General features: G+C 43.1%; 3 protein-coding genes across 10 annotated transcripts in view; 1 reads left to right on the plus strand and 2 right to left on the minus strand.

Annotated features, from left to right (window-relative positions):
- Positions 1-26,995, plus strand: part of LOC109419421 (anion exchange protein 3) — a 205,510-nt gene that overhangs the window by 50,472 nt on the left and 128,043 nt on the right. For 5 of the 8 annotated variants that reach the window (XM_029866254.2, XM_029866249.2, XM_029866255.2 and 2 more), the window contains exons 1-2: positions 23,478-23,626; positions 23,709-23,895. In XM_029866254.2, coding sequence (XP_029722114.2) covers positions 23,836-23,895 — 60 coding nt within the window. In that variant the 5' untranslated portion in view covers positions 23,478-23,626; positions 23,709-23,835. Of the gene's footprint in view, positions 1-23,146; positions 23,364-23,477; positions 23,627-23,708; positions 23,896-26,995 lie in introns of those variants that run through there. The other 3 variants (XM_029866246.2, XM_029866247.2, XM_029866248.2) reach the window with 2 other exon arrangements.
- Positions 1,874-3,001, minus strand: LOC134288299 (uncharacterized). Its single transcript, XM_062852695.1, has 2 exons — positions 2,052-3,001; positions 1,874-1,994 (listed from the first exon to the last, which is right to left on the minus strand). The coding sequence occupies exon 1, from the start codon at positions 2,980-2,982 to the stop codon at positions 2,335-2,337; it is 648 nt and encodes a 215-aa protein (XP_062708679.1). The 5' UTR covers positions 2,983-3,001; the 3' UTR covers positions 1,874-1,994; positions 2,052-2,334.
- Positions 2,995-9,060, minus strand: LOC115257462 (uncharacterized; the record flags this gene model as incomplete). The annotated part of the gene is made up of 2 exons (XM_062854757.1): positions 8,825-9,060; positions 2,995-8,767 (listed from the first exon to the last, which is right to left on the minus strand). A coding segment is annotated over exon 2 (5,361 nt), but the record flags the coding sequence as incomplete, so codon positions are not given.

A 26,995-nucleotide genomic window follows, 5' to 3' on the forward strand; every position in this document is an offset into this window, starting at 1 on the left:
AGCTGTTTTATTAAGTTCTTCTAGACATTCATACAGGAGTTCTTACAGAAATAAGTCCAAGAGTTCCTTCATAGATTCCACCAGGAGTTTCTGGCATTCATGAAGATGTTTCTTCAGAGGTTTCTCCTGAATTTCTTCAGGGATTCCTTCAGAAGTTCATTCAGATTCCTTTAGGATAACCTTAGGGGATTCCTCGAGAAATTCAGTTAGGAATTCATCCATGAGTTTTTCAAGGGATTGCTCTTGGGGTTCTTTCTGAGATTTTTCCAGGTGGACTTACAGATGCACCAGGAGTTATAGCAGAGATTTCTTACAGGAGTTCTTTCAGGGAATCTTGTTAAAGTTCCTTCGAGAATAACCTTAGGAATATCATCAGGCATATCTCCAGGATATTATTGTGGGATTTCTCATGGAGAAATCCTCAAGCATTTCGTTCTGGAATTCCTCCAGGAATTCTTTCGGGGACTCCTCCTAACAATCTTTCGGGGATTCCTCCTACAAATCCTGCAAGGATCCCTCTACCCAGAAAGATTTCCTCGGGAGATTCCGCTGAAAATCCTATCAAGAATTCCACCTGGAAATCCTTCGGAGATTGCTACCGGAATTCTTTCGGGGATTCCCCCTGGCATTCCTGCAATTTCTTCGGGGATTCCTCATGGACTTCCTCCGAGCATTCCTCCTGAAATTTCTACGCAAATTTCTCCTGGAATTTGTTTGGAGATTCTTCAAAGAAATCATTCGGAAATTCCCCCTGGAATTATTTCGAAGATTCCTCTTGAAATTCCTACGGGGATTCTTCCTAGATTTCCTTCAGGGTTTTTCCTAGAATTTCTTCTGAAATTCTTTCAAGGATTCCTCCTAATATTCCGTCGTGGATTCCTCCTGAACTGCCTTTGGGGATTCCTCCTGAAATTCCTTCGAAGATACAACTTAAACATCCTTCTTGGAATTCTTCCTGGGGTTTCTCGTACAATTTCTTCGGGGGTCTCTCCTAGAGTTCCTTCAGGAAATCTTCCTAAAATTCTTTTGGAGATTTCTTCTGGAATTCCTTCGAGGATTCGTCCTAGACTTACATCATGGATTCCACCAGAAATTCTTTCAGAGTTTTCATTTGATACTCCGTCGTGGAGTTCCCCTGGAATTTCTTCAGGGTTTCCTCCTGGAATTTCTTTAATAAATTCTCTTAGAACTCCTCCTGGATTTCTCCTGGATTTCCTCATGGAATTAAAGTTCCTTCGGGATTCCTTCGGGAATTCCTTCAGAAATTACTCCTGGAGTTCCTATGGGATTCCTCTTGGAAATCAAACGAGGATTTCGGTTGGAAACCCTTCGGGGATTCCTCCTAGAGTTCCTTCGGAAATTCCTCCTGAACTTCTTTCAGGGATTCCTCCTTAAATTCCTCCGGGGATTTCTCCTGGGAATCCTTCGGAGATTCTTCCTAGAATTCTTCCTTGAGTTTCTTCGGATATTTCATTTAGAATTCCTTCAGAGATTCCTCCTAGAGTTGCTTCTGGGATTCCTCCTGTAATTTCTTCAGAGTTTCCTCTTGGAATTCCTTTGGAGCTTTCACTTCCAAATTCTTCGGAGCAGAGATGCCAGATATACAGATTGTTGGCCGCGCCAACTGGAGGGATCGTCTTCCGAAAAAATGAACCAACGCACACTTTTGGCTGGTTAAAATTTCCTTTAATATAATGATAGGGGGTTAATATGGGGTTTTGATACAATCAACTTCACCTTACGTTTAGTGCCTCCTGCAATCTCTTCTACCTCGACTCTGCTGATTGAAGCCTCCTTCGTATTTAGGTTAAGCTGCATGTAATATTAGGTTTTAAACATTTAGGATAAGTTTTTAATCAATTCAAATACATGTTTTAGGTTTAGTTCTTACCCCTTTGCACTCAATTTAGCCCAACAATCTATGAAGTTTCCAAACCATAGAATAATGAATTGGGCACGATTGCGGACCGGGAATCAAAGGGAGTAATATTGATCTAAATATAACAAATATTAAATTCTTCGAATTGATCCAACAAATAGTGGGTAATTACTTCACTCCTCACCAATCTTCAGCACTGATAGCTAAGTATTCCAATAGAAACTAGTTATAATTTTACAAATTGTAGATTTCTCACTGAACATCAACATGAATCAGCATTCTTCTGTGTTTTTCTGCTCTCTGTCAAACCAATGACCACGTCAGCTACCTATTCGGACAATGGAACGTCATTTCTACCGACGGTCGACGAACCAAGGTGATGCGATGGTAGGTGCGTATCGCCCGAGGGGCGCAACACTCCCCCCCGGTACGCGGACCTGGCCTTCCGGTTCCGCTTACTCCATCTCGCGCCGAACATCCAACACCGCCAGCTTCACGGTTGGTCTCTCGTAGATTCCATGCAATGTTTGCACGGTAGCCTTACGAGTTTGTCTTCCACTGCTGGTTACTCCGATGACCCGTCCTTTGGGCCAACAGCTTCTGGGGTGCTCAGGGTCCACAATGACTACTACGTCACCCACTTGGAGAGGTTTCGCCTGCTCATACCATTTTGTACGACGGGTTATGTCGGGTAGGTAGTCCCTAACCCATCGCTTCCAAAAGAGATTCGCCAACCATTGGGAGGTTGGGTGACCTCGCCGTAGTGCAGCAGTATCCGCATCAACCAGAGACAAAGGTTTGGAACCGTCCGATGAACCCAACAGGAAGTGATTGGGGGTTAACGCTGGTGCTGCTTCGTCATCAATGGGCACGTGTGTCAGAGGGCGTGTATTCAGCACACCTTCTATTTCCGTCAACGCATTGCGCAGCTCCTCATCAGTTGGTCGTCGCGCATGTAGAACTTCCATCAGGTTTCGCTTGACCGATTGGATGAGCCTCTCCCAACTGCCGCCCATGTGGGGCGCCGCCGGTGGGTTGAACTGCCAAGCAGTAGATGAGGTGACAAACTCACGCATCAGCTGGTTCTGATTGACCGCTTCCATGGCTTCCTGAAGCTCCCGGTTTGCGCTCACAAAATTGGTACCCCTGTCGCTGTAAAAGCTGACCGGTGTACCTCTACGTGCCGTGAAGTTCCTCAATGCCATTATGCAGGAACTAGTTGTCAGAGAGTGCGCTACCTCAATATGAACGGCCCTTACCGTTAAACAAGTCAGTAGAACCCCCCATCTTTTCTCGACCCTTCGACCTACCGTTACCTCAATTGGGCCAAAATAATCCACCCCTACGTGTGCGAATGGCCTTGTGTACGCAGACAGTCGGGCCGCAGGAAGATCTGCCATTTCCGGCGGTTGAGGAAGAACGTCACGGTTTTTGCACCACTGGCAGCTTCTACGAATCGCAGTAAGGGCTTGTCTCAGGCGGAAGATGCTGTACTTCTGGCGGACTTCGTTGACTACTATTTCGTAGTTGCGGTGCAAAAACTTTTCGTGGTAATGGACTAATATTAATGATGTTACTGGATGCTTTGGAGGTAGAATAACAGGATTCTTGGCGTCACTGTGCAAATACGCGCACACAGTGGTTCTCCCCTTCATCCTCATTACACCGGATTCGTCAACGAACGGGCTCAACTTGTAAAGTGGACTCGTCTTTGGAATACGCTTGATAGTGGATTCTTTCGTCTCCAGCGCTGCGACTTCGTCCTGGTACACATCTTGTTGCGCTTGCCGGTAATGGTGTTCTTCCGCTTCCCGAAGTTCTTCACTAGATAACGGTCCAGTTCTGAGTGGATGCTGACTACGACGACGTTGAAGGTTCAAGCAAAATCGAAGGACGTATCCAGTCACCGCTAGCAATCGCCGCCAACTCGAAAATCTTCCCACATCTATCGCAGGTTCGGGAACTTTGAAGTGGAGCAATAAGCTGGGTCGCATTTCTTCCTCAGTGGAAAGCAACTTTTGCGGAAGTGTTGGCCAGTCTTCTTCCGCTTGCATCAAGAATTCTGGTGCTTTGAACCACCTACTACTCGCAGACAAGTCGATCCGATCTCGCCATCTAGTCCCATCATCAGCAACGTTAGAACGAGTCGGAACCCATCTCCACTCACGGACGTCTGTCGATTCCTGTATTTCGCTTACCCTTGACCCGACGAAAGCACTGTAACGTTTATGATCAGCTCTTAACCAGCACAGAACGTTTCGGGAGTCAGTCCAGTAGGTACACTTGGAGATATTCACCGTCAGATTTCCTATAACGTTCTTCGCCAATCTACACCCGAAGACTGCTGCCTGCAGTTCTAATCGTGGAATGGAGGTGTACTTCAAGGGTGCTACGCGAGTCTTTGCAGCAATCAGCGAACATTCCACTTGATTCCCTTCTACGAGTCGCAAGAACACTGCCGCTGCCATTGCACTTTCGCTTGCGTCAACGAATACGTGAATTTCCACGGAAGCTGCGCCCAAAGATGAAACAACTTGCCGGTAACACCTAGGAATCCGTAATTTCTCTACCTCTGGTAGCAATTGCAGCCAGTCACGCCACTTCTCGAACAGGTTGTCGGGGATTCGTTCGTCCCAGTCAACGTTAGCACGCCAAACCTCCTGTAGCAAGATTTTCAACAAGACCAGGAAGTGATCGATGAGACCTAGAGGGTCGTATATGGTCATCAGCGTCCGAAGGATCTCCCGTTTAGTAGGGCAACGACTTCCATCAAGCAGCGCCGAATCAAATCTGGTCCAGCATATTTTATATTTGAACACGTCGTCCTTGGTATCCCACCACATTCCGAGGATTTTTTGACTCGCCATCTCCGCAGATATGTTCAGGTCCTTTTCCGTTGACTCGTCCCCATTCATAGTGGAAAGCACCAACGGAGAATTGGAAACCCAATTGCGGATTTCAAATCCACCCTCCATGTGGATGAAACGCACCGACTCCGCCAGTTCAACTGCTTCTTGCTCCGTTTCAACGCTGAAAACCATGTCATCCACGTAGTGCCGTTTTTTGATGACCGCTACCGCTGTTGGATATTCTTCTTCGAATCTTTTGGCGTTCTTGTTCTTCACAAACTGGGCTGTGGCAGGAGAACAGCTCGCCCCGAATGTCATTACCTGCATGACGTAGATGCTTGGATCACCGTGTTCGTCGCGGTCACGCCAAAGAAAACGCTGACATTGCTGGTCCTCAGGATTGATGTCGACCTGATGGAACATCTCACGGATGTCGGCACAAACGCCTATTCGATGCTCACGGAATTGGTACAGGATGCCCACAAGAGACGCTAACTGGTCTGGGCCAGTGAGGAGCACCGAATTCAGTGATATCCCGTATGCTTGGGCGGCAGCGTCCCACACAATCCGGACCTTGCCTGGCTTATTCGGATTGTATACCGGAAAAATAGGCAAGTACCATACCCGCTCGTATGTTGTTGACAGCTCCTCCGACGTTAGCTTGCGGATGTAGTTTTTCGACCTGTATTCCGCAATCTTTTCGTGCAGGATGTTCGCTAACTCCGTGTCCTTCTCCATGCGTTTTTCCAAGCATCTCCAACGACGAACTGCAACTGCTTTGTTGTCCGGCAGACGGATTTTGTCGGACCGCCATAACAGGCCTGCTTCGTAACGTTCTCCGTTGAAGTGAGTGCGAGATTCCAGAAGAGCCATGGCGCGTTCATCGTCCTTAGAAAGCCGTCCGACGTGGCTCGGTTGAACTACCAAACCATCCATGGAGAAGTAATCTTTCACCATCTGATTCAGATGCGTCAGGCCTGGTTCGTTGCAGGAGCAGATGTGGTACGTATGACTGGCTGTACTCGAAAAGTCCTGCGATTCCCAGCCACCGTATACAGTCCAGCCAAGATTGGTTTTGACGGCGATTGGCTCACCCATTTTGCCTTCACGACTCCTTCGCACCAGCATTAGGTTGGCATGCTTCAATCCAATCAGTATTCGTGGAAGAACGTTACAATACGAGTCCACGGGCAGACCACGCAGGTAGCCGTACCGCTCTGAGAGTTGGTCCATATCTAGTGACTGGTACGGCAGTTGTAGCTCTTCGACAGTCCTCACATCCTGCAATAACGTCCGCTTTCCATCCTTTCCGCATATTTCGACGTTGATACTCTGTGAGTCTGATTCGTAGCGGTGGGTACCTCCCGTCCATTTCAGGCAGAGAGGCAGAACTGCTCCAGAAAGCTTAAGATCCTCCGCAAGCTGCTGATCGATGAGTGTCAACTCTGACCCATCGTCTAAAAAGGCGTAACATCTCACGTGCACTCCGTCGCCATACAGAGTTACCGGCAGGTACCGGAACGATCCTGGACCTGTTGATGATTGGTGCGTATTCACATTGCGTTCTTCGTTCTGCTTTGAAGACCCACATCTGTTGGATGTAACACTGCTCGATGCACCGGGTACGGCTAAGTCTCTGTGGAGTAATACGTGGTGCTTGAACGTGCAACCGTTCTTTCCACATTCTCCGGAATTGCAGCCACCTTTATGTTGCCGAAGACACTTGCGACAGAAATTGAAGCCGCGAACAGTGGCCCATTTCGCCTCGTACGACAAATCCAGGAATCTTTTGCATTTTGCCAGACACTTGCAATCACTCTTGCAGGCCGGGCAGGGTTTCGATTCTCCGCTCCCTACGACTACTGACTGCTGAGTTTGGCGGGCTTGCTGATACCTATCCGTGACCGGCACTTCAGCGTGGGTGCTCACGTACTTCTCCTTACGAACTCCTCTCGCGAACTCCTGCGTCTTGTTTCCACGGCACTGCGGCTCGAAGACCACGTTCACATCCTCCGCCAGGTTGTATATCCACCGGCCAAACGTGGACAGCTTCGCTTTCCGCAACTTCCTCTTGTATCGGGCCCAGTCCAGTCTAATTTGCGGTGGCAACTTCTTCTCGAATTCCTTCATCAACGTCGTATCACACATGTACTGCTTCTCTCCGCAAGCTTCTATCGTAGCACAGAGGTTTTGAACTTCCAGCGCAAAGTCGACCAGCTTGTCCATCGCGTCCGGCTTGATGATCGGCATTGCTATTATTTTCTCCTTTAAGTAGTCGATAATCGTCTCCGGTCTGCCAAACCGCAGCTTCAACGCACTGATCGCTCTTCCCACGGTTTCAGGCCGCATCAAAAAGCTTCGGACAGCGTTGAACGCATCTCCCTTCAAACAGTTCCTGAGGCGAATCATGTTTTCGGCGTCCGTGTATCCACACATGGCTGAAGTATCTTCGTACGTTGACACAAACATCGGCCATTCCTCCGGATTACCGCTAAACTTCGGCAGTTCGCGAGGAACAACTTGACGGGCTGCTAGTTCATCCTTCGAAAGCTTCCTGTCGCTCCGCAATGATTGTTGTCGCTCCGTTCCAGATCGGTTGCTACTTCCACCTTTCGGGACCTTCCTGGTCGAGGTCATTTTAGGCCTGAGATGCCTTCGCCCTACGAGCTCTCCGACGGATTGCGCTCCATCTGCTCTACCATCTCGATCCGCTCCGCTGTCCGTCGACGTCTCTTCGTCACTATCTGATTCGCTACCAGACGCTGAAATTTCGCTCGAAGCCTCGGTTTCCACGCAGTCTTCAGAATCATAATCTCTGGCTTCCTTGTACGACTGCTTGTCCTTTTCACGGATCTCGCTGTGACGCTTCAACCAGTGCTCAACTTTATTGACGACATTCGGCTGATCAACAGCGGATTCGCCACTACCTTCCAGATCAGCCATCTCCTTCAGGACCTCGAACTTCTTCTTCGCCAATTCTCGCTTCCGTTGCATTTCTTCTCGCATCAACTCCTCCTCAGCTTTGATCTGCTGCAGTTCCACGTCCAAACGAGCTTTTGCCGACTTTCGTGATGCTGCTGAAACTACGGAACCGGCCCGGCTCGCTTTCAAGCTTGGAGCTGGCCCTCCGACTGCACCGGTTAGCTCATCGGCCTCTTTCGTCTGCTCGTTCACTCCATCTATCTGCCCCTCCTTCCGATTCGCCTTCTTTGTACCTTTTGCAGCTGCAGCTCGCGTCATCATCTTCCGTGGAATCGCACCTTTGGCTGCCTTCGCGGTATCGCATTTCAAGCAGGTCCAATTGTAGCCCTTGATATCCTCGGAAACACCCACGCACGAGAAATGATGCCACACGTCACATGTATTGCATTGCACCATACGCTCATTGACCGGGTTTTCGCATAACGCACAACTCTTTTCAGCCGAAATGGTGGCTTGAGGGTCTGATTTAGGGGGATTTAGAAGTTTAGAGGTCGAACTGGCGACGATGTCGCTTTTTGAGGCTTTGTTCTGGGTCTGTTTAGACGGGTCTTTGGGGGGTTCTTTATTTACTGACCTTATACTAGGAGGAGACTTCTGCTGCTTACCTTTGGTCTTCTTTGCAGCATCCATACCTGGATCCGACATCGTTCCGGGGTAAACGAAATTTTAATTTGTTGGCCGCGCCAACTGGAGGGATCGTCTTCCGAAAAAATGAACCAACGCACACTTTTGGCTGGTTAAAATTTCCTTTAATATAATGATAGGGGGTTAATATGGGGTTTTGATACAATCAATTTCACCTTACGTTTAGTGCCTCCTGCAATCTCTTCTACCTCGACTCTGCTGATTGAAGCCTCCTTCGTATTTAGGTTAAGCTGCATGTAATATTAGGTTTTAAACATTTAGGATAAGTTTTTAATCAATTCAAATACATGTTTTAGGTTTAGTTCTTACCCCTTTGCACTCAATTTAGCCCAACAATCTATGAAGTTTCCAAACCATAGAATAATGAATTGGGCACGATTGCGGACCGGGAATCAAAGGGAGTAATATTGATCTAAATATAACAAATATTAAATTCTTCGAATTGATCCAACAAATAGTGGGTAATTACTTCACTCCTCACCAATCTTCAGCACTGATAGCTAAGTATTCCAATAGAAACTAGTTATAATTTTACAAATTGTAGATTTCTCACTGAACATCAACATGAATCAGCATTCTTCTGTGTTTTTCTGCTCTCTGTCAAACCAATGACCACGTCAGCTACCTATTCGGACAATGGAACGTCATTTCTACCGACGGTCGACGAACCAAGGTGATGCGATGGTAGGTGCGTATCGCCCGAGGGGCGCAACACAGATTTTTGACCTTCTTTACATACAAGATACAGAGTACAGAAAAATACAGATGTTTAAAATATGATACAGATTTCCCCAGAAAGCACAGAATTTGAAGTTATTTTCCATAAATTTAATGAAAACTTTATTAGCTGCTTAACATTAAAGAATTTATAAAAATTTGTACATTTTCACACAAGTTTTAGAAAAAAAATATCAGTAGAAATTAAAACCCGTCAAAAAGTAGTACTGTATTGATACAGATTTTTGATAAAAATAATCTGGCATCTCTGCTTCGGAGATTCCTCATGGAATTCCTCCTAGAATTTCTTCGGGGTTACCTTCGGTGAGTCCTCCTAGAATTCCTTCGGGGATTCCTCCTTTCTGAGTTCTCCTGGATTTTTTTCGGGGATTCATCTTGGAATTCCTTCGGTTCTCTTAGATTTTTTTTAGGAATTTCTCCCGGAATTTATTTATTATTATCCATTTATTACGTAAGGCAATTTTCTCGAATTTTTGACACCTGCACACCTTCCCCTTTGTTAGATTTTTGGTATGAAACTCCAAATATTTTTGTATTGAGCCAAACCCAAACTCTTGGGTATATTTCGTTGGTTCATCCTCACAATTTTCGGTGATTATTTCTTGAATCCTCCTTGAAATTCCCACTGAAATTATTTTAAGGATTTTTGCTGGAATTTCCTTGATGTACTGCTTGAATTCCTTTGAGATACGCGTAGGTATTCTTCCTGAATTTTCTTTTGGAATTCCTGCGGGAATTCCTCACAGAGTTCTTTCGCGGATTTCTTCAGGGTTGTGAAGAATTAGCCTAAGTTAAAATTCACGAATAAAAAGAAATAAAAAAAGATTTCTTCAGGGATTCCTCCTGTACTTCCTTCGGGGTTTCCTCTTGAAACTCCTTCGAGGATTCCGCTTGGAGTTCCATCGGAGATTCCTCCCGAAATTCCTTAAGGGGGTTCCCCCTGGGATTCTTGCAGGAATTTCTTCTGGAATTCTTTCGGGTATACCTCCTGGACTTCGTTTGGGGATTTCTCCTGGCATTCATTCTGGAATTCCTTCGAGGATTTCTCCTGAATTTCCTTCGAGGATTCCTCCTAAAATTTCTCCGGGGATTCCTCCTGCACTTTTTTCAGGGATTGCTCCTGGGCTTTAACGAGGATTCCTCCTGTTTTTTTTCCAGAGATTTCTCCTGGAATTCCTTTGAGGTTTGCTCCTAGAATTCCTTTTGAGGTTTCACTTCAAATTTCTTCGGAGATTTCTCCTAGAAGTTCTTCGAGGTTTCCTCTTGGAATTCTTTCGGCAATTCCCCTTAGAAATCCCTCAGGGATTTCTCCTGGAATTCCTTCAGAGATTCCTCTTAGATATTTTTCGTTGATTACTCCTTAAGGGATTCTTTTTCGAATTCACTTTGAAATTCCCACTGGAATACTTCCGAGGATTCTTTCTGGAAATCCTTTGGGGATTACTGCTGGAATTCTTTCGGGATTTCCTTGTGCAAATTCTGCGGGAATTTCTTCTGGAATTCTCCCTCATGGAATTCCTACGAGCATCACTCCTGGAACTCCTTCCAGGATTACTCCTAAAATTCCATTGGGGATTCCTTCTGAAATTCCTCCGGGGATTCCTGCTTTAATTCTTTTAAGGGATCCTCTAGGAATTCCTTCGGGAATTCTTCATAAGCTTTTTTTCCAGTGATGTCTCTAAGAGAGATTCCTGAAATACATATCAGAGATTTCAACAGATGTTTCTTAAGGGTTTCATACGGCAGCTCTTGCAGAGATTATTCCAGTAGTTTATTCATGGATTAATCCAGGAGATTCTTTAAGGCTCCTCCTGGAATTCTTTTGGAAATCATTCGAGGATTCCTTGAAAATAGTGCGACCTTATTATCAAATGTGATAGCTTCTGAAGGTTCTAAGAAAAGAAAATAAAAACGGTAGCAAAATCTATATTTTTCCCCTAATTTGCAATGGAGTAATGCAACATGCACTAATACGGATACTTGTAATTTCACAATAGGTATAATTACTGGGCACAGTGATGGACCCGAACAGGAATAAAAAAAGGTGTTCATTCAGACGTAAGGTTATAATACACAGGGTCAAATATTTGACAAATGAACTCAAGAAAAAAACATCTGTTTGACATTAATGAAACAAACAAGATGTTTGAGCATTGGTTTCTTTTTGGTCAAATACTTCATCCAGTGTACTGACATAAAAATAATTCATGTCATAAATGGTCATGAAAAAGCAACAACTGAATTACAAATTCTACAGCGTAGAGACAACTTCTTTGTTTCGCCAATGTTGACATTACGGTCAAATTTTGGTCACGCCGATTCGCGCCGCCGCCACCGCCGAAAGCTGCCACCGGCGTGACGCCGATGACGCCGCCGCCGCCGGCCAAAAATGGCCCTCACGCCGCCGCCGAGCAAAATAAAGTCGGCGCACAGGTCTAACGGGACGCTGGGTTATTATTCCTATCTTCCTTCTCTTTCTCAAAATTTGCCTCACGATTTTCAAGATAATGATGTTGATTTCTACAGCACAGATGTGGCTGAAAAACAATCAGCATATGCACTGCAATGCTCACATAAGTGTAGAATTAGCTAAATGTTAAAATACACATGAAGTAGAATCTGAGATTTCCATCTTAGTAGCAACAAAGCAATGGCGGATATTTCCTCAACCGTCTCGTTTGTCCTTAACATACCTTTTTGAATTCAATGAAGGAAGAAACTGAAACAACCGTTGAAAACGTTATGTTTTCAGGGGATTTACTTCACGTGCTCTGGCACTAATGCCTAGGCTTAAGTGCCCTTACTCACATCATAACTTGCACCATTTAGCAATGCGCAAATGGAAATTCACATCCATTCTCTGTATAATTTTGAAGCATGTAGCACATGTCTGTCTGCACAAATAGTATACACAATGTTGTGTTCATTTCTACAAAATCATTGGGCAGAACATATTTCAGCAAACTTAATATCATGATGTAGTCGATATAAGTATCAAATTTGCTGAAACACGCCACAGGCACTCAATTCGCATTGAAAATTGGCCAATTGTCATGGCTACTATCATGAACACTTTTCCACTTACTTCGTTCAAAATCAACTTTCCGACACAAAATCTTCACAACAATCACTGTTAACAGCAAGTTCACGCAATAAGGTATCTGATTCAGATGAAAGAAGTGGACGAAAACGGTCGTTTCGTTGTGAATTTAGGTAATAAACAATTTTGTTCAGCTGTGGTGCCGGGAATGGGGTCAAAACCCCTATTAGTGTTACGTTTGTAAAATAGTTTTAAGAATTTTTCATGAATTGCATTCTCCAATTCATGGAAATTCTTCGATTGATGCATGGAGTGTGTTACGTTTGCATTCAGTCGTATTTTTTGTATCGTTTGCTATACTCTGGCTTGTGAAACTGTGCCTAAATTTAATGTGCATTTGTAGCGCTTCAAACATTTCAGGAGAGATCTAGTACAAAACACGCAAGCCCCCTTAGGATTAGAAATTCCTAGACCAAAACAAACAATGAATGCCGCAACAGATGCTGCGAACTAAAAGGCGAACTGCCATAAAAATACGATTATAGGATTGACAGATGGACCAAGAACAAAAATGAAACCTCGTCATCCTGGGATTGGACTACGTTATCTATTTGGATAACTGGGCACAATTTATGTTATGTGTTGCATGTTTGTGTTTTGTGCATTTGTAATGTTCCATTTTGTTTTTAGTATCTAAGTTCCCAGACGTGGGGCCCGATACGGAAAATAAAATGTACATTTATAAGGTTCCATTCCGTTACAGGGTTAACAAAAATTAGGTTGTTAACAACACGTATATGACATCCCTATTCCCACCCAATAGGATTGTTTGCAACAAAGCAGCTGGTAAGGATGGTATCGCAGCTGAACTCATCAAGATGGGCCCAGAAAAGTTGGCCACCTGTCTGCATCGGCTGATAGTCAGGATCTGGGAAACCGAACAGCTACCGGAGGAGTGGAAGGAAGGGGTAATCTGCCCCATTCACAAGAAAGGCGACCATTTGGAATGTGAGAACTTCAGGGCGATCACTATTTTGAATGCTGCCTACAAAGTGCTATCCCAGATCATCCTTCGTCGTCTGTCACCTAAAACAAATGAGTTCGTGGGAAGTTATCAAGCCGGCTTCATCGACGGCCGGTCGACAACGGACCAGATCTTTACCGTACGGCAAATCCTCCAGAAATGCCGTGAATACCAGGTCCCAACGCACCACCTGTTCATCGACTTCAAAGCGGCATACGATAGTATCGACCGCGCAGAGCTATGGAGAATCATGGACGAAAACGGCTTTCCTGGGAAGCTGACTAGACTGATTAAAGCAACGATGGACGGTGTGCAAAACTGCGTAAGAGTTTCGGGTGAACTATCCAGTTCATTCGTATCTCGCCGGGGACTGCGACAAGGTGACGGACTCTCATGTCTACTCTTCAACATCGCGCTGGAAGGTGTGATGCGACGAGCCGGGCTCAACAGCCGGGGAACGATTTTCACAAAATCCGGCCAATTTGTGTGCTTTGCGGACGACATGGACATTATCGCTAGAAGATTTGGAACGGTGGCAGAACTGTACACCCGCCTGAAACGCGAAGCAGCAAAGGTCGAACTGGTGGTGAATGCCTCAAAAACAAAGTACATGCTGGTAGGCGGAACCGAACACGATCGGATCCGTCTGGGTAGTAATGTTACGATAGACGGGGATACTTTCGAGGTGGTGGAGGAATTCGTCTACCTCGGATCCTTACTGACGGCTGACAACAACGTGAGCCGTGAAATTCGGAGGCGCATCATCAGCGGAAGTCGGGCCTACTATGGGCTCCAGAAGAAACTGCGGTCGAAAAAGATTCACCCACGCACCAAATGCACCATGTACAAAACGTTAATAAGACCGGTAATCCTCTACGGGCACGAGACATGGACCATGCTCGAGGAGGACCTACAAGCACTCGGAGTTTTCGAGCGACGCGTGCTAAGAACGATCTTCGGCGGTGTGCAGGAGAACGGTGTGTGGCGGAGAAGGATGAACCACGAGCTCGCTGCACTTTACGGCGAACCCAGCATCCAGAAGGTGGCCAAAGCCGGAAGGATACGGTGGGCAGGGCATGTTGCAAGAATGCCGGACAACAACCCTGCAAAGCTGGTGTTTGCAACGGATCCGGTTGGCACAAGAAGGCGTGGAGCGCAGAGAGCACGATGGGCGGACCAGGTGGAGCGTGACTTGGCGAGCATTGGACGTGACCGAGGATGGAGAGCGGCAGCCACAAACCGAGTATTGTGGCGTACTATTGTTGATTATGTCTTGTCTTAATGATGTGGAACAAATAAATATATGTATGTATGTAGGATTGTTTGCAGCCAATATCAATTGGGTTCCCCCATTGACAATGCATTTGGGTTCCCCAAACATTGGTACAAGATGCGGGAATCGAAAACGTGACATCATCGCACCCTGGTGTAAAAAAAAACACCGCTCACGACAGTTATTTTTCTTTCGAATGAAGATTCCGCGATCACGAGAAAAATAGTGACAGAAAAGCGCAAAGCGTTCGTACGCACCAATGTACGCACGCAAAGATTGCTGCGGTCTCCGAAACATATATGCATCCAACTTGTTGCAAAACTCGATTTTTTTTTAGCACTCGTCGTACTTATCTAACTCGGCAAGCCTCAAAAATCCACATTTTGCTACTTATTGCAGAAATAACTATATTTGTTCAAACAGTTTCGAGTTCACAATCTTTTCGTTGATAGTATGTATAGTAAGAGGAGGGCGTTCAATGTGCTTTAATATTAGTTATTGTGAATTTAAATCTACATCCACCATCCTTATGATTTATTTTTATGAGAACGCCTATACAGACTATCACCAACTAGATTGATTAAGTTTCATTTTACACTATTCCCACAGCGTATTGCTTGTGCCTGTACAGAATTCCATTATAACTGGCCCACATAACCGTTTGACTGTCAGCACGTTTACCCTTAGTACATGCACGTGACTATTGGTGTGATTTATTTTCATGGGCTACACACAGCCTGCAAGGCATCGTACATAAGTTACGTCACGTTGAAAAGAGGGGAGGGGAGAGTTAATGTTCATACAAAGAAGTGAAGCTTTTTGACAAAAGGTACAGTAAGGGTGGCTCAAGTAACCAGATTAAGCGTTACGTAATTTATGAACAACACTCAACCTAATGTATGTCCCCGGAATGCAAATATGCAATTCGTTACTCGTTGCAATATGATCTATGACAACGATGACTAAGGTGGACAAAGTGAATATAGCTACCTACAATTTTTTATTTAGTTTACTTCCGATTCAGTCCCATGCAATGCAATGTGTGGACGAGTCAGCGTACATATACGCAAGGTGAGGAGCTGAGTGGTGACGTTCATTTAAATTCTGTTCCGACATAGAGTGTGGTAGTCGCCGAAAAGGTAGACACTTGCTATACTAGTGGTCATAAAAAGATAAAAATAATTGCAGTACGTTATTCAGTTACCTCTACGAACATGTGTTGCAGTCATGTAAACATCCATAAAAATCAGATCACATACTGATATATGGACTTCAATGATGGAGGTGTGACTTGCTCGTGACTGGTGAGGAAAGTGTGTACTAGGAAGCTGCTTCAATGAGTCATTGATAGTTTGCAGAGAAGTTGTAAACTGAGTTAATCTTCGCTTGATGATGTTTATTTTGCAGGACGTGCGAAGCATTTGAACATCGTAGTTTTTTTTTCTTCTCGTTGAATCTACTGTGCCATAGATACAGTAACGTTTACCCTCTTCTAATTGTGATTCATTAAATAATTTTAAATTTCCGTTTTCAACCTTATTTTTCTGCTTCTCAGCTTAGTACTCTACCCAGCAAACATTATTTCTGTACAAGAGATTAATAAACGGCTTTATAGCTGGATTTTGAAAATTATAGATTAATAAGATGTTGAAAATGTAATTATCAAATTGTATATGTTAGAATAAACCTCCAGCATGTTTTTCAAAAACCAAATATTTTTCTACACAGATAACTAAAATAATGTAAAATGGATGTAGTGCATTCATTGAAAGGTATATTTTTTCATTTTTGCATGTAGTTTTCATTAGGAACTGAAATGACTGTGCCGGTCAGTGCCGGGATGAAATTGATCAATCAGTGAAATTGCTTTGTAAGAGCTAAACAAATTTATCTAATTTAATTTGAGATTCTAAAAAGTGAAGAGCGTTTCAAAGCTCTTACAAATTTTCTAAATGTTTCATTGTTTTAGTTTAAAGTGTTGAGCACGATTAAATCACTATTCAATCCAATAGATCCAATAGAATCACTATTCTGCATAAATGTTAATGGTAAAACACATTTTGATTACGAAATCGGGTTTAATGATTACTTTAGAGCTAGAATTGATTCCAATTTTCATTACATGTGCGATACTCATCGTAGTAAGTTTGAGGAAAGTTTGAAGGTGTATTGCACAATCGCTAAACACATTGTTTGGGAAAATGTTAAATTTAACTCAGAAATATGAAAGGAATTTGCTTTAAAGTTTATTAGCTCATCATACAATAACCCTTGAGTAATTTTTCGCATCATATGTTCAATGCTTATTGTCCTTCAACTTCTTCTTCCCTTATTTGTTCTTGTTCTTTCTATTATTTTTTTTTCTGATTTTTATCTTTTTTTTTATTTTTCATCATCATGTTCTTGTTTTACTTTTTTTTTGAGTTACGTTTTAACTGTGACAGGTTAACAAAGCCTGCAACTCAGCTGTGATGATTGTCTATGCCCACCGGACCGACCGGAACATTAATTTGACGATGCTTGTAAGAAGTAGATAGCATACCTGGAACCCCTTTATAATTATCATTTTACTGATTGGCGGTACAAGCCCCACATAAACAGATCCATAAAATAAGCTTACAAAAAATAAAAACAAAAAAGTGATCAATCACGACGTCATTATCAAGTTAATCAACTTCTGACACCCAATGGTTCTGTGATAATTTACATCCAATTGGAAACGTTCCAATGCCACACACTAGCGTCTTATCATTCAGGGAAACCGAATTGAAGAAACTTAATTTGAGCGTGCGCAAAGATTAAACTGCCCGATCGATACGGAAACCAATATGTATTTCCAGCTGGTCATAATGTTTCAAAGTCCTGCCCGGTGTAGTCTCATTGTGTGGGAGTTTATGATGATGGATAAAGTTTGCGTATCGTAGGAGGTTTGCCGTGAACTTAGAGACTACGCTACGCGTGCTAATTCCACAATGTTATCAATGTTGCCTAAATTGCTGGTCACGTGGATTTTTACCGTATTTTCGGATTGTGGTTTGATTCTACTGAACTCAAAAACTGTTGGACGATATACGTTGAGAACGAACTGCAGCTTACGAGTAGTTTGATTCTATACACATTCATTTTAGATAGTTATTCTGGCTATGATAACTAATATCGCAAAAAACTTTCAGCTTTTCAGGTGAAAATATGTTAAGGGTAAAAGATGTGATTCTAATTTGTGATTTCATTACATATTTCACTTTTCAAACTATCTTTAGAATTCACGGTTTCGGAACACTCTCTGTTATGTTTTCTTCTTGCTATGTTACTGATTGTGATTTATCTACTGATTTATGTACACTAAGCGTGCCATTTGACTGTATGTGAACTGATTTTCGTAGGTTTTATTAAGATATATATTCTTAAAAACAAGACCGGATTTGATATCAGCAATATGGTATTTGGCATTATTTGCTTGTTTGCTAGCAATCGCATTTATTTGGATAAACAAATGACACTTAACAACAACCGAATTTCACGTGAATTATCCCGTGAGTTGCCCTAAAATCTTTTGAACTAGTTTAGTTTGCAGTGTTTCTGTTTCTCTGTGACATGTTATTATATGACTGACAGACATTTGAGTTAAGGTTTTCCTTTCGAGGGCCAGAGGGAATTTAAGAAGGCCGAAAGTGTTTTAGGTGCGCTTCAGAGGCACTCCAGGGGGGTTTCATGAGGATTTTTGGTGGTTTGATATTTGTTTGAGATGGATTAAAGCCCTTTCAGAGACGTTTCAAGAAATTTAAGGAGCGTTTCAGCGGGATTCAGAGAACTCCAGGGTCGTACCTGAGACACTTCTAGAAACTCCTGAGACTCCTTTAATCGCTCCTGAAACTCCCTTTCAAGCCCCTGTATCTCCATAAAAAACCTGAGATCCCCTGGTACCCCTTTGAAAACCCCTGAGATCACCTGAACTACTCGGATACTCCCTGAAACTCTCCGGAGACTCCCTGAACCCCTTGAGTCCTCTGAAACACCTGCAAAACGCCCTCGATAAATCCTGGAATGCACCTAAAACGCCCCTGAGATCCCCTGAAATGCCCATGAGATCTCTTGGATTTCCTTGTTTGTTTTTTTTTTGCTATAGAGCGTTGTAAGGAGAATCTGCGCGACAGACACCTGAGAAGATAGCGCGAGTAGTGTGGAGATGAGCTTCTGAGCTCGATCTTTACCTTACCGATCAGGCTAGCCGTCTCCATTCCACTCGGTCCATGGCTGTCTGTCTTCAGTTCCGCACTCCGTCTTCCATCTGCACTCCGCCGTAGATGGTACGCAACACCTTCCGTTCGAAAACTCCAAGGGCGCGTTGGTCCTCTGCACGTAGGGTTCATGTTTCGTGCCCATAGAGGACAACCGGTCTAATCAGCGTTTTGTAGATAGTTAACTTCGTGTTACGGCGAACTTTATTCGATCGTAGAGCTCTGCGGAGTCCAAAGTAAGCACGATTTTCTGCCACAATGCGCCTCTGAATTTCTCTGCTGGTGTCGTTGTCGGCGGTCACCAGTGAGCCCAAGTACACGTATTCTTCAACCGCCTTGATTTCATCACCGTCGATATAAATTCGGAGTGGCGGGCGCGGTGATTCCTCCCTGGAGCCCTTTGCCATCATGTACTTTGTCTTCGACACATTTGTTACTTGGCGGGTCGGAAGGACCACGCCTAGCGAGCGAGACTCTTCGGGTCGGCACGTTTCGATGGTCAAGAACCCAAGTAAAACACTCTTTTGCTTTTTCACTTTCTATTATTTTTTCAAACTTACTGTGTGTGTGGAGTGTCGGTGTGTAGTGTGTAACGTTGCGGCCGGCCGGAAGTGGAGCACTTGGGGGGGTTTCCTGCGGGTGTCCTGGGCGTTTGGAGGACCGACAGGCTTGAACGGGATGACGAGGTACGCGGCACAACCTTCGCGCTTGATATTGCCACCGGGGTGGTATGGTGGACGATGACCAACGGGCTCAGCGTGGAATGCCGAGGGCTGGGGGTGATCACGGATCGTTCTGGGCGTCGTGGGTCCTCAATGCCGGACGGGACTTCTGTCTGTCCAGGCAGGCCACTAGCCGAACGGAAAACGTTGTTCGGGCCTCCTAGGCGGCGGACGGGGTGCTTTACAGGTGTTTCGGGCCACGGGTGGCCACTACCAGGCTGAATCGGCCTATAATAATGGGTCCTATGGAAAGTAGGGCTATAGGCGAGGTTTTAACAGGACTTCTGGGCGAATCGTTGACGGAATCACCAAATAATTCTTTATTGGTTCATACCTGATTCAATATTCACTTGGATCGAATGAAATATAACTTTCCGATCAACTAACTAACTTGGATACTTCCAACGGTTATTTTAACTGTAATTGGCTCTAAAGCGAACTATTTGCCTCAAGAGGTCAGAACGGAAAGACTTTGCTTTTCGCTTGGTTTGACCCAGTAGCCTGTCCCTCTTGCCTTTTCCACATTCCCCTTAGAATTTCCCTTTTTGACGTGGATTGTGCCATGGCAGTTCTTTCCCTTTTTGGCTCATTTTGTGTAAGTGTTGTGTTAGGTCTGTTCAGTGTAGGGTGATTGTGTGTTAACAAATTTTGTTCTGATTTTATTAATTATCCTTTTATAACATTTACCAACATACAATATAATTTACTAACAAAATACAAATAACAGAATATCAATTTACTAACAATTTACTCTAACTATATCAACAAATACTAACAAATTTATTCTTAAGAACTAATAAACAAAGTTAGCGTGTCTCAACGGTAACACATTAATGACTAATCCGATTCGCCTGGCTTCACTCTTTAGTCGGATGTACGTTTCCGCCATCGTCTCAAATTTGCGAGCTATAATATCAATATCATCAGCGAAACCAAGCAGCTGAACGGACTTCGTGAAAATCGTCCCACTCGTGTTTATCCCCGCTCTCCTTATTACACCTTCTAACGCAATGTTGAATAGCAAGCACGAAAGACCATCACCGTGCCGTAACCCTCTGCGAGATTCGAAGGAACTCGAGAGTGTCCCTGATACTCGAACTACGCACATCACTCGATCCATCGTCGCCTTAATCAATCGTATCAGTTTAACCGAGAATCTGTATTCGTGCATAATCTGCCATAGCTGTTCTCGATCGATTGTATCATACGCCGATTTGAAATCGATGAACAAGTGATGTGTGGGCACGTTGTATTTGCGGCATTTCTGCAACATCTGGCGGATGGCGAACATCTGGTCCGTTGTAGCGCGTTCACCCATAAATCCAGCCTGATATTGCCCCACGAACTCTCTTGTAGTCGGTGACAGACGGCGGCATAAAATTTGAGAGAGTATCTTGTAGGCAGCGCTCAGTAGTGTGATCGCGCGGTAGTTCCCGCAATCTAACTTGTCGCCCTTTTTGTAGATCGGACACACGATACCTTCCATCCATTCCTCCGGTAATACTTCCTCCTCCCAAATCTTGGTAATGACCCAGTGTAGTGCTCTCACCAGTGCTTCTCCACCGTATTTTAGAAGCTCGCTTGGTAGTTGATCTGCTTCAGCAGCTTTGTTGTTCTTCAACCGGCCAAACTCCTCCTCAATCTCTTGGAAGTCAAAGGCCGGAAGTCTTTCGTCCTGTACACATACTCCTAGATCTTTTACCACGCCATCTTCGGTTCAAATTGTCACTGTCCTTGTAAATGCAGCAGTGCTTACGTTTCCTGAGCCACCTTCTGTTTTAAAAGGGAGTAGCGAGGTCACATGCGAAGCTGGCAACCAGGGTATTGCGCAACCAGGGTGTTGCCCAAAAAGAGAGTCATGAAGTTCAAAATTCAATGACTTACCAGGTTAAATGGGGGTGCATACTGGCACTTGCTCCTCTCCGAAGCAATACCTAGTGACAGTTTTAGAAAGACAAAAGATTGCTCTGGCATTCATACATGCAACAGAAACACGTGTTTGATGAACAAATTGAGACTTCCATTATGAAAAAAATCACATGCTCCGATGTGAATCGAACCCACGACTCCCAATTCGCTAGACGGGCGCTTCTTTTCTCTGGAGCACGTGGATTTTTTCATGCTTCAAGTCTCAATTTGTTCATCTCTACCATGTGTTTTTTTTTGCGTGTATGAATTTCAGAGCCAACACACGTTGTGATTTCCCCCCTTGGCTTGGTTAGCCTAAGCAAAAATCGAGAAATTGATCATTTGTAGGGTGCTACGGTCACACTACCGTAATAGGTCGGCCGAGGACCGACCCTTCGAGTGTCCGATGGCATACCAATTGCCATACCGATAAGTCATCGGATAGATAGTGCCCGAGCCTCACTACAATTTCTAAAAATAATTCTTCTCCTGCGCTGATATTCATACACATTGCACGCAATATAAATGTTCATCAAATTTCATCCGAAGCAGATTTGGATTGTAAAAAGGAGCAAACCATGTGCATTTGTGGAATAGAGTTTAGTTCTGTGCCTTCAGGGAACGGTCAAGTGGCTCCGTAGCTTGGAGGAAAGAAGCGCCCGTCTAACGAATTGGGAGTCGTGCGTTCGATTTCCATCGGAGCACGTAGAATTCTTTTCATAATTCTTGTCTCAATTTGTTCATCAAACACGTGTTTCTGTTGCGTGTATCAATATCAGAGCAATCAACAGTCTGAAGCCAGTCATATCCATGACTGATGAGTAGTCGCTGGAGTCGGAGGGGGTCGGACAGAGCGTTGTTATGCAAGTATGTGCACATTACAGCGTCGTATTGTGCTTTAGGGTTGATGTTCTATCTGAAACTTCCTAGCGTATTAGAGTGGCCAAATTGAGGGACTTTTGGTTTACGCTGAACTGCCCTAGAGGAGCCTCCGAAAGATACGAAATGTAACAATATGGTCTACTCTACATTGCACTGTAAAATGACGCCAGTAGTCGCTCACAGTAAGGTTCCCTACACTAAGGCACCCATTATTCAGTCTGCCGGTCTCGGTGTCCTAGATATTACAGACTCTGTAGTTTATGGAATTATTCAATTCCGGGAGCTTTGTGGGACTGCATGCTTCGTGTGACTGTTTCTGCAGTGATGGAGCCTCTGAGTTGACGAGGGTGAACCGTTGTACCCTTAACGAATCATATCGAGATGTTGATGGTTGATCGGAAGTCGAAACTTGATGCAGTTGTTCGAACCCAAACGTTTTAGCTGTCGTTGTGAATGTTACCTCAATAAATCACTATCAGCATTTCCAAGAGTATTTGTAAACAAGCCTGCCACGCACCCTTGTGTTCAGCCATCGTGAATTTACTGGTTTAATGGTTTGGTCTACATTCGTCACCCCCTCATCACAAGAACGATACCGATACGATCACACTATAATTGTTTGAATTGCAGAATTTTGCAGTGATGTCAATATCTTTCTGTACCATCAGGCACATTTTACATTGAACGCAAGCGAGGCACGCTTCCTTTCATGCTGCTGTATAGAGTCAATATATGAAAACACCGAAGAAATCTTATCAGCGATTGTTTTCGAACTTTGTTAGACGGCGTGTTTTTTAATCATCAAAGGCAAACATCTCGATAAATAGATATGTTTGGATATTTGCCTTAGATGTTACAAATAAAACAAGGAGCGCCCCAGAATTCAAAACCGGGCCAACAACGCCACAAGAAAAATGGCAATAAATACCACCGGTCCATTGCGTTCGCGAGCCAAAAGTCCAACTCTCCAACTACCGTGTGCCGTTCGGGGCGGCTTCCTTCTGGCTTACTAGCGGCAACGAGATAACAAATAGGCGTTGTAAGAGCTACTGTTTCAAGTTTATCACTGTCGTCACAGGTGTAAAAAGTGCGACGGCGTGAGGCGGTATCGATGATAAAACACATCGACGACGAGGGAGCATCGATAGACGACACGCCAAGTCACAAGTTTATCATTCCACTTGTAAGCTCCATGTGACCGTTGAGATAATCGAATACGTTCGTTGACACCCTTTGATTTTTTTTTTCATTTTTTGGTCGTTCTTTTAATTTTGAGTGTGTGATTACCGAATGTCTCGGAAACGCGTTTGAAACTGTACTTCCATCGACAGGTACCAGTAACGATTGCGCACTGGCCGGCAATTGTTCTATTTTTGTGAGTTGGGTGGTACCTTCGAGTGGTTGTGCGTGGTTGCTAATCATCGTTACACTTCGATCTGTTTTTAGGTGTAGATTATTATTTTCAACAAGGAAAATGTTTTTCAGAGTGATTAACAGTGCGTTTCTTTTTCTCTTGCTTACTTTTCAGAAAATTTCACTGCTGTGAATCAATCGAGAAAATAAACACATAGGTGTGATTGGTGATTTGTGAGAAGAGTCGTTTAAGTGTTTGGAGTGATTTCTTTGAAAAAAAGTTTAATGCGGTTTGAGGAAAAATGAGTCGTCGAGATAATAACGTTCGGAAGCTGTCATTCCTTGGATTCAATACTAAGGAGGTAAGTAGTACTAAATTTTAAGACAAGTTATGAAGTGCACCACTTGCACAGTTGGTAAAACGAGGATCGCAAATCGATATCAGGTCTTAAGCCACTATCATTGGTAGGCTGCCATTACCTATCAAAACTGTAGAGTTCTACGTTCACTATAGAGAAATGGATTTTAAATAATAAAAAAGCATTAGGCAATTGAGAATTATGTAACCTTCAAACTTTGAGCCATTGCAAAATGTACAAATTTGAACAAAAAAAAAACGTAGGCAAGTCAGTTCCGGTTGCCAAGCAAATAAAAAGTAGGTACCTACGTATTCCCAAGCAAAACACCCAGGGAATTGAATTGTGCACACTTCCTTCCTAAAAATATCGGCAAAGTCGTTCAAAACTCGTGCTTCTTTATGATGAAACCTCAAACGGGTAGCATCTTGTTCATCACAATCAGAGATGATCTCATTTTTATCCCTTTTCCCTATAAATTAAACATTCATACAAACATTCAATGACAAAATACCAGCTGAAAAACTATTCAAATGTTTTTTTTGTTTTTCAAATGGTATCTTGGTGCCATTTTCCAAAGAAAATCGATATATGTAGTGAAACTCCGAATGTAATAGATTTGTGGCCCATAAGAAATAATTAGACTCGTTGTTTTAGTCTTTAGGATAACAAATTTTCGAATAAAATGGCCCAAACAACCATTTTTTTAGCTTCAATTTTCAAAAAAATCATATTTGCTGAACCAGTGCACAATGTCTTGTAAACTGTTGTAGTATTCAGTTTAGATGTTTTAAACAATTTCTCGGTTTTTATTTACATATGGATAGGAATTGTGCATAGAACTTGCGTTAACGGGTAGAGCGGAATGGCAATTGAAGGGCAAATTTCACCATTAAAATAGAATGTTTGAATGACAAAATTAGTCATTAGTTTGTTTGAAATAAGAGTAAAAATAACAAAAATGCAAAAAGAATGTCAAAATAATAACAAATTTTAATATGATGGTAAATAATGTTATTGATGTGATATTGTGGCTTTATAGTATGATTGTAATATTTGTTATTATTATGTTATTATAATATTCAATAATAACTCGCCAATTACAAGTTTTACAATGATAGCATGTTTCGTTTTTATGTGTCATCCTGAGCTATTCATAGAAAACTAAAGAATTGCTAATTTAGACATAATGGCAAAATATGTTATTCTTCAGTTATGAGTTTGTTACACACCTCTAACCGGGTTGCGTTGCATGGTAACGGAGTAATTCTTAGATTTCATACTGAAGTTGTTATGTTGCATTAAAGTTAACTCCTATTCAATTGGGAAGCTATTATCAATTTGGTCCGGAACCGAATTTATGTTACCATGCGTCGGACCTAACATTGCCGCGCATAGTGCACTGTGTTGCGCATCAGATACCCTCAATGCGTGACGTTAGGTATGATGCAAGGGTTAGGGAGATAAATCGATTTTGGCGACATAAAACGTCCAGTTTCCAACCAAATTGATAATAAAGAGCAGCTAATCAGAGGTGCAAAAAAGTCATGAAAACTTCCATTGCCGGCCTCGTCTATCTTCTCTTTACGAGGATATGGAAGGATATGATAATATGATATCTACTCTACAAGAATCAATATTTGGAAAGAAATGATTTAAGAATCGCTTTAAGTGAGTGATATGACAAGATTCAGATTTTGCTTATGTGTAATTGAGTAGATCATGTAGATGTGTTGTTGTGAATGTTTTGTTATACTAAAGCACCCGCGTTGGAAATGACGTAGTTAAGAGATACGTGACATCACCAAGGTTCCGACTATGCATTTGCAAAGATTTGCATTCATTTGCTATTATCTCAGTTCAGAAGCATGCTATCGAAAAACAATGTGTGGATGAATTTAACCTTGTAGTTTTATCTGAAAGTTTGCCGAATAACATTGGGGTCGCACACGCATACCAAAGCCGTGAGCGAGCTGTGAAGGCAACTTTCCACAGCGTGAATGAAATTTACATTCACCGCGTAGAGAGTTGCCTTCACAGCTTGCTCACGACTTTGGTATACGTTTGCGACCCCAATGTTATTCGGCAAACTTTCAGATAAAACTACAAGGTTAAATTCATCCATACATTGTTTTTCGATAGCATGCTTCTGAACTGAGATAATAGCAAATGAATGTAAATCTTTGCAAATGAATGGTCGCAATCTTGGACATCACTTCATGTGCCGTTTTGCTTCAAGGATGGAGTACAGACATTTATACCATATGTCCTGGCTAGCAATCCTAGGTTTATGCGCTATTGATTGCCGAATCGAAAAAAAAACGCAATCGGAAATATCTGAATCAATATGCCTAGAGCGTAGCGTATTATCCATTATGAGAGTGAGAATTATTTAATCATTGAATCGCTGTTTTGAGATGGAAATGTTATACATTTCTTGAACTTGAAAATAATAGAATTGCTTAAACCTCGGCTTAAACTTTTTGATGTTTGATCGATTTGTTCAAAATTTTTGAAACCCTGCTCATATTTTAAAAACATTTGTGAATACTTTTAAGAATAGAGTAACCTAATGCATGCATTTTCTCATTTTTAGTTTCTTCATTTCTTCTTTGAAGTAATATTTTCAAAATCGGATTCTATACATACAGGGGATAGACAAAATGATCGAGACAGGCAAAATTTTCACTTTTCAACAGTGCATGAAAAATCTCAAACTTAGGAAAGGAACCAGGCATCAACCAAAACTATTGCGTGCACCTGAACGTTGACCAAACGTTTCCTTTGAACTTTACCCTTCCTTTAACATCCAAATTCCCGTGATGCCTAGGCCTGAAAGAATGTAGAGGTCTCTATGTACTTTCATAGGTGTCCAACTAATCTTCCTTCCCCATCCCTCAGCTGTCGCAAGGACGTGGCCAGGACAGCACTCGACCGTTGGAGGATTGCGTCAATCTTGTCTAAGAGTCAGAGATTAGTCCCAAATCTTTGTGCTTTGATAACGGACAGGAAAGATGCAACCCTCATAACAGCGATCCAGGGCTGTACCACCTACGAATTTGTGCGACTTGCTTAATGCTAATGCTAATGCTAATGCATGAAAAAT

This window comes from Aedes albopictus, chromosome 2 (genome assembly GCF_035046485.1).
Source record: "Aedes albopictus strain Foshan chromosome 2, AalbF5, whole genome shotgun sequence".
Lineage (NCBI taxonomy): Eukaryota > Metazoa > Arthropoda > Insecta > Diptera > Culicidae > Aedes > Aedes albopictus.

What these genes read in the sequence shown, in the direction of transcription:
- LOC134288299 (XM_062852695.1), bottom strand. Translation starts at nt 2,982, where the DNA reads ATGGAAGCGGTCAATCAGAACCAGCTGATGCGTGAGTTTGTCACCTCA.